The sequence below is a fragment of the Geotrypetes seraphini genome, chromosome 9, assembly GCF_902459505.1.
Source record: "Geotrypetes seraphini chromosome 9, aGeoSer1.1, whole genome shotgun sequence".
Lineage (NCBI taxonomy): Eukaryota > Metazoa > Chordata > Amphibia > Gymnophiona > Dermophiidae > Geotrypetes > Geotrypetes seraphini.
In genome coordinates this window covers 185257820-185272046 of record NC_047092.1, presented here as the reverse complement: position 1 = coordinate 185272046, position 14227 = coordinate 185257820, and the positions used below count along the sequence as shown (strand labels likewise).

At 45.3% G+C, this 14227-nt stretch overlaps 1 protein-coding gene across 6 annotated transcripts in view; it reads right to left on the bottom strand.

The window, feature by feature from the left end:
• The window catches only part of TNK2 (tyrosine kinase non receptor 2), a 139136-nt gene extending 132878 nt beyond the window's left edge, over window positions 1-6258 (bottom strand). For 3 of the 6 annotated variants that reach the window (XM_033958342.1, XM_033958344.1, XM_033958343.1), the window contains exons 1-2: window positions 6134-6180; window positions 3156-3262 (exon numbers count right to left, since the gene is read on the bottom strand). Coding sequence is in view for 1 of the 6 variants with exons in the window: in XM_033958339.1 (XP_033814230.1) it covers window positions 3156-3185 (30 nt within the window). In the remaining 5 variants the exon portion in view is untranslated. Of the gene's footprint in view, window positions 1-3155; window positions 3263-6133 lie in introns of all 6 variants that reach the window. The other 3 variants (XM_033958345.1, XM_033958347.1, XM_033958339.1) reach the window with 2 other exon arrangements.
• Between the last annotated feature and the right edge of the window lie 7969 nt (window positions 6259-14227).

The following is a 14227-nucleotide window of genomic DNA, read 5'->3' as shown; positions in this document are numbered from 1 at the left end:
CCTTTCTCTCTCTCTCTCTTTATTTTCTGTTACTGGCTTCTAAGCCAAAGAGAAATAGTGGTACAGTATAACATACGTTTCCCTATTCCCATTGTGTTTTTTTTTTCCATCAAGGTTATATTTTCTTAACCTTATTTGAATTCTTCCTCTTTCCCTCCTGTGTCTTTTGGGTTTCGTCTTTGTAGTCTGTTTGTACATGTCTCTGTCCTAATTTTTATATTCCCCATTTTTATCATTGTACTATCGCCTCGAATTCAAAATAGGCGAGTAATTAAATTTTAAATAAACAATGAAACTACGGGTGCATACAGGGATGGAAGGCTGCTGCTATGAACCAGGATCACCTACTGTGCAAACACAGACTGGAGGGGAGGTGGAGACATTGAGCATGCAAGCAAAGACCAGGGGGAGATGTTGCTCTGCGGCCAGCTGGACCAGGGAAATTGCTAAGAAAGCTGGAGAGAGGGCAGGCAACAAGTAGAACAAAAATGGACAATGCAGAAAATATATAAAAATGAGAAAAAATAAGGCAAAATGTACATAAAAAGGGAGCAGAAAATAGTCACAGAAACACAACGGCAGATAAAGGCCAAATGGCCCATCTAGTCTGCCCATCCACAGTAATCATTATCTCTTTCTCTCTCCGAGAGATCCCACGTGCCTATCCCAGGCCCTCTTGAATTCAGACACAGTCTCTGGGAGACTATTCCACGCATCTACCACCCTTCCTGTAAAAAAGTATTTCCTCAGACTACTCCGGAGCCCATCACCTCTTAACTTCATCCTATGCTCTCTCATTGCAGAGCTTCCTTTCAAATTAAAGAGACTCGACTGATGCTTATTTACCTTTAGCTCCTAAAAAGTGTTCAGTGATTAGCTAAGCTCTGGAACTCATTGCTGGAGCAAGTTGTAAAATCAGTGTAGCTGAGTTAAAAAAAATTGGACAAATTCTTGGAAGAAAAGTCCTTAAACCATTATTAAAGCAAACCTGAGGGAAGTCACTGCTGATCTGGACTGGCCACGGTTGGAAGCAGGATTCTGGGCTAGATGGACCTCTCATGTCCGCTACTGGTTTAGAAAGCTGACACCCACCATCTCTGCCTGATTCATGAGAGTCTGGACTCCACAAGACAAAAGGAGTTTGCCCAACAAGATGTTCCTTTCATAGGCCACAAAAGTTGGGGGGTTTTCTTATGAGGGAGGTGAAGCTTTGCTTTTTTTCTTTGGCCCTATAGAGATGAAGATTGGTCTCAGCATTTTGGGACTTTTAGCTGTTATGTCTTAGTACGTTCAGGTGATTTCTGCTTTATTTCTCTTTTTACTGTTCTCTCTTTTTCTTTGCAAACAGCCAGAAGCTACTTCAAACCTGCGGAGCAGAACCGTGTCTTTATTTATAGAGTAAACACAAAAGCAGTTACTATCTCGATCCAAAGACCGGCCCAAATTCGCCAAATGGCGCTTTAAACATCCTACCACCACCTAACCTAATTGGTTCAATTGGCACAGAAACTGCCAATTAAAACAACACCCTTGCCTCTGGCCACTGCTTTACGTGTCATTAGACGTGATTCTCCTGAACGGTAGGCGCTCAAAATTATTGTAGGCCTTTAAGAACCTTGCCTACATTTCTGGCACCTACCTTTCACGTAGCAATGATCCTCCGAACTGCGCTGTTACGCGACGGACATGCTATCGGCACAGCTTTTTTGAGCGGCTGCCAATATAAGCGCCTTTTGGAGAGTCTGGCCTTGAGCGTATCAAGGTATTCCAAAAGAATTCAGGTGGCTAAATTTGGTCCTCAGGTTTTGGGAATTTTCGCGAGATCTCTTTGCAGTGCATGTAAATAAGTCTCACGCATATTCCTTATGAAGTCCTGAAAATGTAGCGGGGAAGTAGAGGTGTCAATTTGTAGAAATTCATAAGCAACCCTTCTGTACCATAAAATATCACTTCTCTTCTCTCGGCATCTCTGTGTAATATTTACACCAGTTCCAGGAAAGGGAGCATGTTTTCTGCAGACCCTGTATGGTGTCTTTAACTTACTGTACTAGGGACAGCTACAGATTGCATAAATGCATACTCATCTAGTTCCTGATGGGGGGCCGTCATCATCAAACAGAAAGAACAGGAAAAAACATGAAATTGTGTGGGGGTGGGGTGGGGGGTGTTTGTTGTTATTAATAATGTGCATTCTTCACGACATTGCTCCTGTAATTTAAAGAAAATGCCAAATTTTTTTTTTTATTATTTATATTCCGCCTATCCTACAATTCTATGCGGATTCCAATTTTTTCCGGGACTCAAGCACGAACATTTCCAGGCTGCACACCCCTAGTTCCTGCCTTCAGCACCCTGAGGCTGTGGGTTCAAATCCTTCACTGCTTCTTGTGACCCTGGGCAAGTCACTTAATCCCCTCAGAGTTTGAGCCCACCGGGACAGAGAGGGAAATTTCATTGCATGAGTGATTTTTATTCCGCCATTACCTTGCGGTTCAAGGTGGATTACAGAAGAGGATTTCTGGACATGTCCAGAGGTGTTACAGAGTAGAGCGGGTTGCTTCAGAGGATTGAAATGTTTCATACGGTCTTAGTTAGTCTTCATGGATTTCTTGAATAGCAGGGTTTTTATTTCTTTTCTGAAAGTTTTGTAGTCTGGGGTCGCGATTAGTAGATTGAAGAGTTGGTGGTCTGTGTGGCTAGACGGCCATCGTACAGTTTTTTCCATTTGGCGTCTCTGATTGGAGGGTATGTGAATGGTGTCTGGGTTCTCCTGAGTCTGGTTGTGGTGGTTTGGATTAGGCGGTTGTTCAAGTAGGCTGGGCTGTCACCATTTATGGATTTAAATAGTATTCTTGCTTGAATTGGGAGCCAGTGTGAGTCGCGGTAGGCCTCGGTGATGTGGTGGTGTTTTCTTAGTGAATAGATTAGTCTCAGGGCTGTGTTTTGTACTGTTTGTAGTTGTTTTATCAGGGGAGATAGAGAAAATTACAGTAGTCAAGGAGACCTAGGACGAGGGACTGGACCATTAATCACTTAAGATATAAGTGGTATAGAAGTAATAAAATATAAATTTTAAAAAAGATAAGAATAATAATTCATCATATACATTAGGAAAAAGGGAGGCGTGGAGAGATGGTACAAACTCAGAAACTCACTGGCTCAGGTCGAGGTGAGACGTGTGGCATGTTCTGCAGCTCCGGAATTAGTCCCACTTTATGTCGTTCTTTCTGCCACTTCAGAGGGTCCCAAAGGCATCGTAACACTAGCAAATCAAAAGGCAACATCATTTCTAAGGAATGCACTTCTCCCCATCTAGCCCCACCTCACAATTAGCACAAGACAAAACATCACCACCACTACTGTTCGTTATTTCTTGAGCGCTGACAATGTAAATGCATGCAAATCACTGGTTAAAATATTGTTTCCAATATAAAACCACTGTGCTAAAATCGAACCCGGGTTTTTATTCTTTATTTTTAGGGCTGGATAGCGTAGCTGATTTTAAGAAAGGTTTGGATAATTTCCTAGAGGAAAAGTTCATAGTCTGTTATTGAGAAAGACATGGGGGAAGCCACTGCTTGCCCTGGATCAGTACCATGGAATGTTGCTATTCTTTGGGGATTCCGCATGGAATGTTGCACTCTTTGGGGTTCCGGAATCTTGCTTACTCTGAGAAAATGCAATGTTGCTACTCTTTGGGGATTCCGCATGGAATGTTGCTACTCTGGGGATTCCGTATGGAATGTTGCTGCTCTGGGGATTCCGCATGGAATGTTGCTGCTCTGGGGATTCCGCATGGAATGTTGCTGCTCTGGGGATTCCGCATGGAATGTTGCTGCTCTGGGGATTCCGCATGGAATGTTGCTGCTCTGGGGATTCCGTATGGAATGTTGCTGCTCTGGGGATTCCGGAATCTTGCTACTCTTTGAGATTCCGCATGGAATGTTGCACTCTTTGGGGTTCCGGAATCTTGCTTACTCTGAGAAAATGCAATGTTGCTACTCTTTGGGGATTCCGCATGTATTGTTGCTACTCTGGGGATTCCGCATGGAATGTTGCTGCTCTGGGGATTCCGTATGGAATGTTGCTGCTCTGGGGATTCCGCATGGAATGTTGCTACTCTGGGGATTCCGCATGGAATGTTGCTACTCTTTGGGGATTCTGCATGGAATGTTGCACTCTTTGGGGTTCCGGAATCTTGCTTACTCTGAGATAATGCAATGTTGCTACTCTTTGGGGATTCCGCATGGAATGTTGCTACTCTGGGGATTCGGTATGGAATGTTGCTGCTCTGGGGATTCCGCATGGAATGTTGCTACTCTGGGGATTCCGCATGGAATTTTGCTACTCTGGGGATTCCGCATGGAATTTTGCTACTCCTTGGGTTTTGGACAGGTACTAGGGACCTGGATTGGCCACTGTGAGAACGGGCTGCTGGGCTAGATGGACCATTGGTCTGGCCCAGTAAGGCTCTTATGTTCTTAAAAATGTGGCCAGAAGCAAAAGTGTAATGGTTTACCTCAGATAACCAAAGATCCCTAGTGATCCACGTAAGGCCCTGCCCCCCAACCCCCCCCCCCCCCACCAAATTTTGGAAGACAGGAGCAAAATCCATTCCCTGCTGCCACTGGTGCCATCATCTTCCAAACCACAGCACTAGGAAACTGCCACTTTGGAAGACAGTGGTGTCAGTGTTCAGAGATGGGTTTAATCATTTATTAATAATCTGGAAGCAAAACAAGGGTTTTGGGAGAGAGTCGGTGAATTCCAGAAAGGAGTCCACTTGGTTCACCAGGGACTATTTTTGGGGGTGAGTGGATGGATTCTGGACGTTTGCTGTGGGCCCTCTTGGACCACCAAGGAGTATTTTAGTCGGCAGGTTTTCTTTTTAACATTTCCCTTCCTGTCAGTGTGCGAGTCAATTCCCGCTCACTCGCTAACGGGAAGGGAGAGATTTTCTCCTGATGCAGCAAAGCTCTGCAGATTGCTGATAGCAGTGTGAACTATTTTTGCTGAGAGGGTAGCCATGCCATTAACTGAGTAAAAGGTTTCTTTAACAAGGGCACCGAAACTTAACACTTAGTTCATCGAGGCCTCTGGACTGAAAAGATGAGCAGAAAGTGTCAGGAATCAGCCAGAATGACTTGTGACCTCTGTACTCGCAATGCAATAAACAGCCAGATACGTAAGTGCATCTTTTACATATCCGTCTCATACAAGGACATTTGTTTAAATCCTCAACAACCTAAGGCAGATTTCAGCTGGCAATCTGGAGGAGAAAGCCTCTGTTTTCAGGACTGAAAGGAGGGTGCAGCCTGCCATCCACAAGACACTGATCAGCCCTATAGAAAGTTCAAATGAACTAGAACATCACAAGGCAGGATGAGGATTCCTGCCGCTACCCATCCCAGACTGTCACCTGCCACTGAACTGGACTCAGCAGCCAGTGGGCAACAGGCAAATCAGCTCCATGGCTAAAGGAATAAAATAGAAGCAACGGAGGGAAAGAGACAAGAAGCCCAACAGAAAGGGAGGGGATAGAGGCAGCACTGCACATCTGCCATACAGAATGGGGTGGGGAGGAGAGAGGCAGCACTGCACATCTGCCCCACAGAGGGGAGGGGGTGGAATAGAGGCAGCACTGCACATCTGCCCTACAGAGGGGAGGGGTGGAATAGAGGCAGCACTGCACATCTGCCCTACAGAAGGGGGGGGGAGAATAGAGGCAGCACTGCACATATGCCCTACAGAGGGGAGGGGTGGAATAGAGGCAGCACTGCACATCTGCCCTACAGAAGGGGAGGGGTGGAATAGAGGCAGCATTGCACATCTGCTCTACAGAAGGGGGGGGGAGAATAGAGGAAGCACTGCACATCTGCCCTATGAAGGGAGGGGATGGAACAGAGGCAGCACAGCACATCTGCCCTACAGAAGAGGGGGAGGATAGAAGCAGCATTGCACATCTGCCCTATGTGGGGAGGGGGTGGAATAGAGGCAGCACTGCACATCTGCCCTACAGAGGGGAGGGGGTGGAATAGAGGCAGCACTGCACATCTGCCCTACAGAGGGGAGGGGGTGGAATAGAGGCTGCCAGCGCATGCACCGGGGAGGGAGATTTTCGCTCTCTGCTCACCTGCCGGCTCCCTTCACTTCCGCCGTGTCCCGGTCTCAGCTCAGCGTCGCGAGCTCCCCTCCCCCCGGAGCGCACTACTGCGCATGTGCAGCCGCTGACAGCTTCTTAAAGGCACAGCGGCGGCCTGTGTGCACACGGAGGGGGAGGGGGGTCGAGCGCACGTCTTGCGCGTTCCGATCGCGAGCTCCTCCGGCTGTGGGCGGAGCCTGTGCTTTACTAGGGTGGGGGCAGCAGCGCAAGCCCCGCCCCTTGGACGGACACCGTCCAGCAGGAGGACGGATTGACCCATCCGGATTTTACTGCCAAACCGCCGGATCTGCCAATCCGTCCTCTTGTGTTCTGGATCCAGATGGGAACCCTGTGTGTGTGAGCCCAGCAGCCCAGGCCATGCCAACTGTTGCCTAGGGCTCGAGTCCTGTGATGTCCTCAAAAGGTGGGCGCTAAGCGTGCCCACGTCCCCTACAGAATGGGTGGCATCAGAAGTTAGGCACCTAGATTAGCTTTAATCAGCGCTGATACCTAAAAACACACTTATAACCAATTAAGTAAGCGCCTACCTGCAAGTAGGCATGGTTAGGGGTGCATTTTGGGCATGGTCTCATTTCACCCCCACTTGAACCTCCTGTCTCCTTCCCCAGCAACCCAATGATGTCCCATGCATGTATATGATATCATCGCTTTGATGTTCGTGCATACACAAATGGCCTACAGACAGGGATTTCCAAAACCAGGACAAACTGCCAAGTTTTGTGAATCCCTTCCGGCCCCTGGACAGTCCTTTAAAAAGAGGACATGGCTGGGGTTTCCCGGATGTCTGGTAGGTGCCTACCTTAGGCTGGGCCAAGAAAACCCTGCCCTAAATGGCAGTTCAACTAAGGTTTTAACACCTACCGCTACCTAAGAATGATTCTCACAGGTGCTTGACAACCATGCTCACCAGCACCTAGGCCTTTATAGCACCAGGACCTAAGTGCTCACATAGTCATTTTATAAGGGCGACATTAGTGCATGGCCATTGATACAAAAAAATATCAAATAGGGCATTTTACAGCCACAGTAAAAATGGCTTTTAGCACACAGGAAAGACCCACAAGAGTACACTTATTTCACTTAAAGCAAGCAACTTAATAAAACCACCCCAGTATCAGGTGCACCTTTGACAAGTGGTCACTGCATTGGGTTAATTTCTTTAAATCTTTATCTCTCAGCATTTCAATAGTACCTTCCTGAGGAAGGAGAGAGAGTGATGATATGGTGACAAAATTCAGCACTGTCCCCATCGCCCCGGCTAACTATAGGAAACCATCCCATGTCATTCTTTAGTGTCCATCTCACCCTCAGTCCTTCTACACCAGCATTCTTCAATGCAATGAAGAATGCTGGTGTAGGACTCAGGTTGAGAAGGACGCTAAAAAATGAGACGGGATGGTTTTCAGTCACTGACCCTCAAGCCTTGCATTGAAGAATGCTGGTGTAGAAGGACTGAGGTTGAGATAGACACTAAAGAATGACACGGGTTGGTTTCCTGCCACTGACCCTCAAGCCTTGCATTGAAGGATGCTGGTGTAGAAGGACCGAGGTTGAGGTGGACACTAAAGAATGACACGGGTTGGTTTCCAGCCACTGACCCTCAAGCCTTGCATTGAAGGATGCTGGTGTAGAAGGACCGAGGTTGAGGTGGACACTAAAGAATGGCACGGGATGGTTTCCAGCCACTGACCCTCAAGCCTTGCATTGAAGAATGCTGGTGTAGAAGGACTGAGGTTGAGATGGACACTAAAGAATGACACGGGATGGTTTCCAGCCACTGACCCTCAAGCCTTGCATTGAAGGATGCTGGTGTAGAAGGACTGAGGTTGAGATAGACACTAAAGAATGACACGGGATGGTTTCCAGCCACTGACCCTCAAGCCTTGCATTGAAGGATGCCGGTGTAGAAGGACCGAGGTTGTCATAATGCCTCATCCACCAATGCCTAAGCTCCGTCCTCATCGGCACAAGCCTCAAACACTTTAAAATCCTAAGTGTTCCAAGGTTGGTGTGGGAATTGGGCAGGGGTAGTGTCAGACCTCACACAGATGGGATGAGGAAATCAAGTTCCTGTGGGGATGAGGACAAATTTGTCCCCATGTTATTCTCTAATGCAGTCCTGCCCCCTCCCCCTCAGCTCTTCTGCCTTTTGGGCTACAGCTTAAACACATCTTCCTTTCTGCTCTGAAGACTATCCCTGACAAAACTTTCCACGAGCACTGAGAGTCCTGGAGGGACTCAAGGGAAGTTAAACAAATCACTTTCAGATGCTTCAAACTCTTCTCCATTCTCTCTCCCTCTTCATGACTTGCCACTCAATCCTGCAGCTTCGTGGCTGAAGTGAGCACCTCTCAGCTGCCTGTTCCAGCCATTACACTGATGCATTATGTGAACTTTACTGAAAAGCATTGTAAATGTCCTGTTTCTGAACAGTAAGAGTACAATAAATTAAACCTGTCCGCACTGAAAATGTCTTTTGCTAATTTCCTATTGACACAATATACAGTTTATCAGTTCTATGCACAATCACACTTCTAGCCATAGGAACAACAGTTTTGAGAATAGGTTATCTTTTCTTTTGGCCTTCCTGTAGTTTCATAAATAGATAAGCACAAGACACCTGCAGGTGTTAAGTATTGTAATACTGCCACCTGCAGGAAAGAGAGAGCAGGAGCCTGCAACATTTCAAAATATCAGGTTAAGGTAGATTAAATTCACGTCTAACTTGGTCTTGACTCTTTGCTCCCTTTGATTAGCAAGATAGCTAGAATATCACATTTCCCCCTTTTTTTTTCCTGTTGACATTGGTAAATAGCATTTCTCTTGGGAAAGTCAGGGCTAAGTTCTGAAAAGAAAATGGTGAAGAAAAAGCATAACCTTTGCCTCTGCCCAGCCATACCAGCGAGTAAATCATGTTATTGGGCCAGATGTCACCTTCTCTGTCTGGGGACTCCTCCTCCTCCTCCTCCCCCCCCCCCAACCACTTTCTCTGGATAGGTCCCACAGCAAGTGATGAGCTTAGGGGCAATATCTTCAAATAGGTTAGTTTTGCAGATACCCTGATTTTTATTGATTAATCGCTTAATCAAATTCTAAGCGATGAACATTTAAAAAAAATAGTCAATAAGAAACAAACAGTACAGACTATAAATAATTACATTGGGTAAATTGCTAATACATATTTACATTACATAGGGTAAGATAGGTCTATTCAAAGCAGAAGACAAAACACCCATAATAAATTATATAAAATACACTCATATCCCATACAAAAGAATCCATGCAGTCAAATTAGCTTCTTTGTTCTATAGCAGTGGTCTCCAACTCAAACCCTTTGCAGTGCTACATTTTGGATTTGAGAAAGAGGTACTTGGAGGGCCTCAGAAAAAAAGAGTTAATGTCTTATTAAAGAAATGACAATTTTGCATGAGGTAAAACTCTTTCTAGTTTATAAGTCTTTCTTTTCGGCTAAGTCTTAATAATAATATTGCAATTTATAGCGAAAGAGACATATGATCAAGGAACTGTGATTATGATAAACATACCGAGGGCCTCAAAATAGGACCTGGCGGGCCGCATGTGGCTCCCGGGCTGCGAGTTTGAGACCACTGTTCTATAGCATCATCTACCGGATACTGTCATTAAAAAATGCCCCTTTTTATTCACCTCATCTTGGCAATCTGATAGCAATGAACCTTACTCTAAGCCAGGGTGTAGGTGGGAATTGGATTTTGGTCTCATTAAATGTAATGTGTAAAGGAAACCTCAGGACATGGTGTGAGCAGGTTTGGTGCATTACCTATCTTACCCTATGTAATGTAAATATGTATTAGCAATTTACCCAATGTAATTATTTATAGTCTGTACTGTTTGTTTCTTATTGACTATTTTTTTTAAATGTTCATCGCTTAGAATTTGATTAAGCGATTAATCAATAAAAATAAACTTGAAACTTGATGTGAAGGCAATAGCTAGATTGTTACCTTATTGATTCACCCCAAAACAGTCTATTTGAAAGGAGGTTTAATTGACAGAAGACTGCAGTTTGAGTGTTATCAAGTTTGCAGCAACATGAGGCCAGAAGTTCAACATTGTCACACAAGGCAGAGTGGGCACAGTATACAAATGGTTCAAAAGCTTCCTACAGAATAGTCATTACTTTGTCCAGAAAGACAAGGAATTCTCACAAAGCTGGCAGGCATTCCCCAAGATTTACCTTTACTGTTACCAGATTTTCCAGAAGGAAAATCTGGACCCACATCCATAGGCCCACGTTCCACACCGTTGCGCCTGTATCACACCCCATTCTGTCATCCCCCCTCGCATGCGACGAAATGATGTCACTGCATTTCATCCATGCATGCATATGCAGATGCCCCCTCCTGACATGAATTTTGAGAGGAAGCTTTTCAAAACTCAGACAAAGTGCCAGGTTTTAAAAAGCCATCCGGACCCCCGGACACGTCCCACCTTAAAAAAAAAAAAAGTCTATTTGCTTTTAAACTAGCAAATAACACAGGGACAAAATTTTCCCCAACATAGAAACAAGCTGGCAGATAAAGGCCAAATGGCCCATCTACAGTAACCATTATCTCTTTCTCTGCCTGAGAGATCCCTGCCGGAATTAATCAATTTTCCCATCTCTGCTCTCTTCCTACAAGCTCTATCCTCATCTGCACAAGCCTCAAACACATTAAAATCATAAGAGCAAGAGGAAGGAGCAGCAACCGAAGTCAGGGGGACGGGCTGGGGAAATTGAGTTCCTGCGAGGACAAATATGTCCCTAGGTCATTCTTTATTTTAAACTCAGAAGAACAGAACCATGACCTGCTAAAGAAATCCTTACGTGCATTAAAAATTAAAGGTACCACTCCTAAAAGCCAATATTTCACAGCAGCTTTGAAAATACAGTGATACCTTGGAATCGGAACTTAATCCGTTCCAGAACCCTGTTCGAGTTCCAAGACAATTTTTCCCATTGAAAATAATAGAAACTGGATTAATCCATTCCTGGGTCCCACAAACTCAAATTTTAACAGTAAAAACACTGAATTTTAAGGTAAAAATATTAACAAATATTCCAAAGCAGCATTCAGATTCTGAAGCAGAAACTATCCTTCCACTGTAGAAGTGTTCCAGCTCCCTCTTCAGGCCATTTCAGCAGTAGCATGCCATGGAGTATTGCTTTCAGCTGCATCTTGGCAAGCATAGCTTCAAGGTCATTTTATTCCCTCAACCCAGAGCACAATAGCCCTCCTTTCTATAAATCATGTTAAATGTATACATCCGTGAAGGCTTTAAACATTAGTAGCATTTATATTAGGGTTCAAAAAGTTTCTGCATATTCCATGTTTTTTGCAAGAAACAGTCGAGGCAGGAGAAGTAGTAAGAGGATGTGTCATAATGTCAGGCAAGCCAGCTCACCTTGCTTTGGAGATATTGAATAAAACATATTTAAACATAAATGTAGAAACTTTTTGAAGAGCCCTTATACAATGATTCTTCCTCAAGGCACCGAATCTGGTATTTGAAGGTAGTGTGCACTTTAATTTGGTCATGTGTGTTTTGAAAAGTATAATCTGCAACTGGGTTTCAGAAATACTGAGAGCCAGAACATTTACTTCTGGTCTACAAGTGAGCAAACGGTTTCCTTTTAATATACAAGTATTAGATACTACTCTAGAAGGGCCAGAGCGAGAAGCCATGTTTTAAAATCAAGGATATTTCCCTTTAGTGGGGTTTTTTTCATCCTTTGAAGGGGGGAATGGATTGGGATGGTTTGGGCTGAGATTACAAATTGGTAATTTAGTCTAGGGCTATAACACCCAGATTCTGGATAGGATGTCCATCTGAGAAGCAGACGGCATCCTATATCAAACCAGGCCTAAGGCTGCCTAAAATAAACTCGATTCTGTAACCGACAACCATGTTACAGAATCGGGTTATTGTAGATGTGGCCACTACACTGATGGCAGCAAGGGATCTCACTGCTGCAATAAGTATAGTGGCCGTGAGTCTTTCACCCCCCCCCCCCCTCCACAAGGCAGGATGATTGCCCAACCCCTCCTGCTGGGAAGACCCTCCCCACAAAGAACCCCCCCCCCCCCCCCCCCAGCAAGAACCCCCTAACCTTAAAAGTTGGATGGACGGGTCTGCCTACTGGCCATACAACATGCAATTATATATGAACAAATTGCTTGCAGTTAATTATTGTATATACCAAGACCTCAAATACTCAAGACACTACTTGTACTTGTTTCGTGTCCTTACTGGGGTGACATGTTCATCATTGGTCTTGTTATTTAATGCAGGCTATACTCTAACACATCTAAGTGGTGCAGGTAGAGCTCATTTAACAGTGTTTAAAAAAAATAACACTGAGGAGAAGAGCAATGGCCCGAGGAAACATGCCAGGGAAACGGTTGGGTAGCCATTGGGCTATAAGCTAAGTGCTCCTCCTTAAACCATTTATAGCACCACTTAGATGCATTAAACAAGACCGATGATGAACATGTCACCCCAGTAAGGACATGAAACAAGTACAAGTAGTATCTTGGGTATTTGAGGTCTTAATTATTGTATATACCAACTACTAGCAGTTTGTTTATATAATTGCATGTTGTATGATCAGTTGAACAAATTATTTTTCCAATCAATTAGGATTATCTGCCTACTGTCCAGCCCACCCGCCCATCGAAATGAGGCGGGCCTGCCCCTGCCCGGAGCATTGTGGTATGCATGTGGGCAGAGCCTTAGGCCCCTCCCCAGTGCATCCCACAATGCACCAGGAAGGGGCAGGCCCACCTTATTTCAATGGAGGCAGGAAGACCCGACCGGCCAATTATTAAGGTTGGGTGGGGGGTGGGGAGGGGTCTTCCAGCAGGATGGGTTGGGCACTCTCCCGCTGGCGATCATCAGGGTCAGGTACGGGATCTGGGCAGGAGGGACTGGGTATCCCTCCTGCGCGTTCATTTGGGGAGATCCCTTGCTGCAATATGTGTAGCAGCCACGTCTACTTACAATGCTGGCCTAAATTGTATGCATCTCCTGCTCTACAAGGGAGATGCGTATGACCTAGGTTCACCTAAGGCGACTTCCAGGGCAAACCACGCCCACGGCTAGACTTAGGTGAAAGTAGGAGGCCATGTGGGCCTCCCTAGGCTCCCAGAGGCACCTCCAATGTAGGCAGCCTGTCTGGGGAGCATTTTTAAAAAAAAAATGTGAATCCCGATTGGTTGGTTAGACAGCTGTAGGACACTGTTTGTAGAATTTGGGCCTAAGAGTCCAAACTCTGCAGAACTGGAAGGTTTGCTAGTCATGTGATTGGGATGTGTGTGTGGTGAGGCAATAGGGATGGAAACTGAACTTGTACAAAAAGATGAACTATTTAAGCTCTTGTTCATTTAAAGTAAAATGTTCTAAAGTTTTGGCACAATATGACCTCCCCAGGAGCCATCTTGGTGAGGGTACTGGCATCATCCCCCCCCCCCCCAGGACCTCTTTAAATGTTCACTAACATGAGCAACTCTATCAGCTTGCTGCTTGCACCGGCCTGGCTCCCCTCCAAAGTCACTTCCTGGTTGTGGGTCCCAAGTAGTAACAGTGACAAAGGGAAAGCCAACATCAACGCGAGCAGGCCGCAAAAAGCTACGCCCACTTGAAGATTTAAAGGAGGTATGGCACAGGAACATAAGGGGAAGGGCGCACCACTGCTTGAACTACTACTGCCATAAAGCTGTGTCTCCAGGCTCCTCCTCTCACAAACACTTGCATGAGGATGCTCCAAATGCCACTGTAGCCCTAGCCCTGATAAGCAAGGCCTAAGGAGAATTTACAGTGGTTTGTTAATTCTAATGTGAAATCCATCGATTCAACGATCTACAGTTTTAATGGCTGCTGTGCACTGCCCAAGAGACAGCCGAGGGGAGATATGATTGAAGTCTACACCATGCTGGAGTGGAGTAGAACAATTTTTCACTCTCGTCAAAAATTACAAAGACTAGGGCACACTCGAAGTTACAGGGAAATACTTTTAAAACCAATAGGAGGAAATTTTTTTTCACT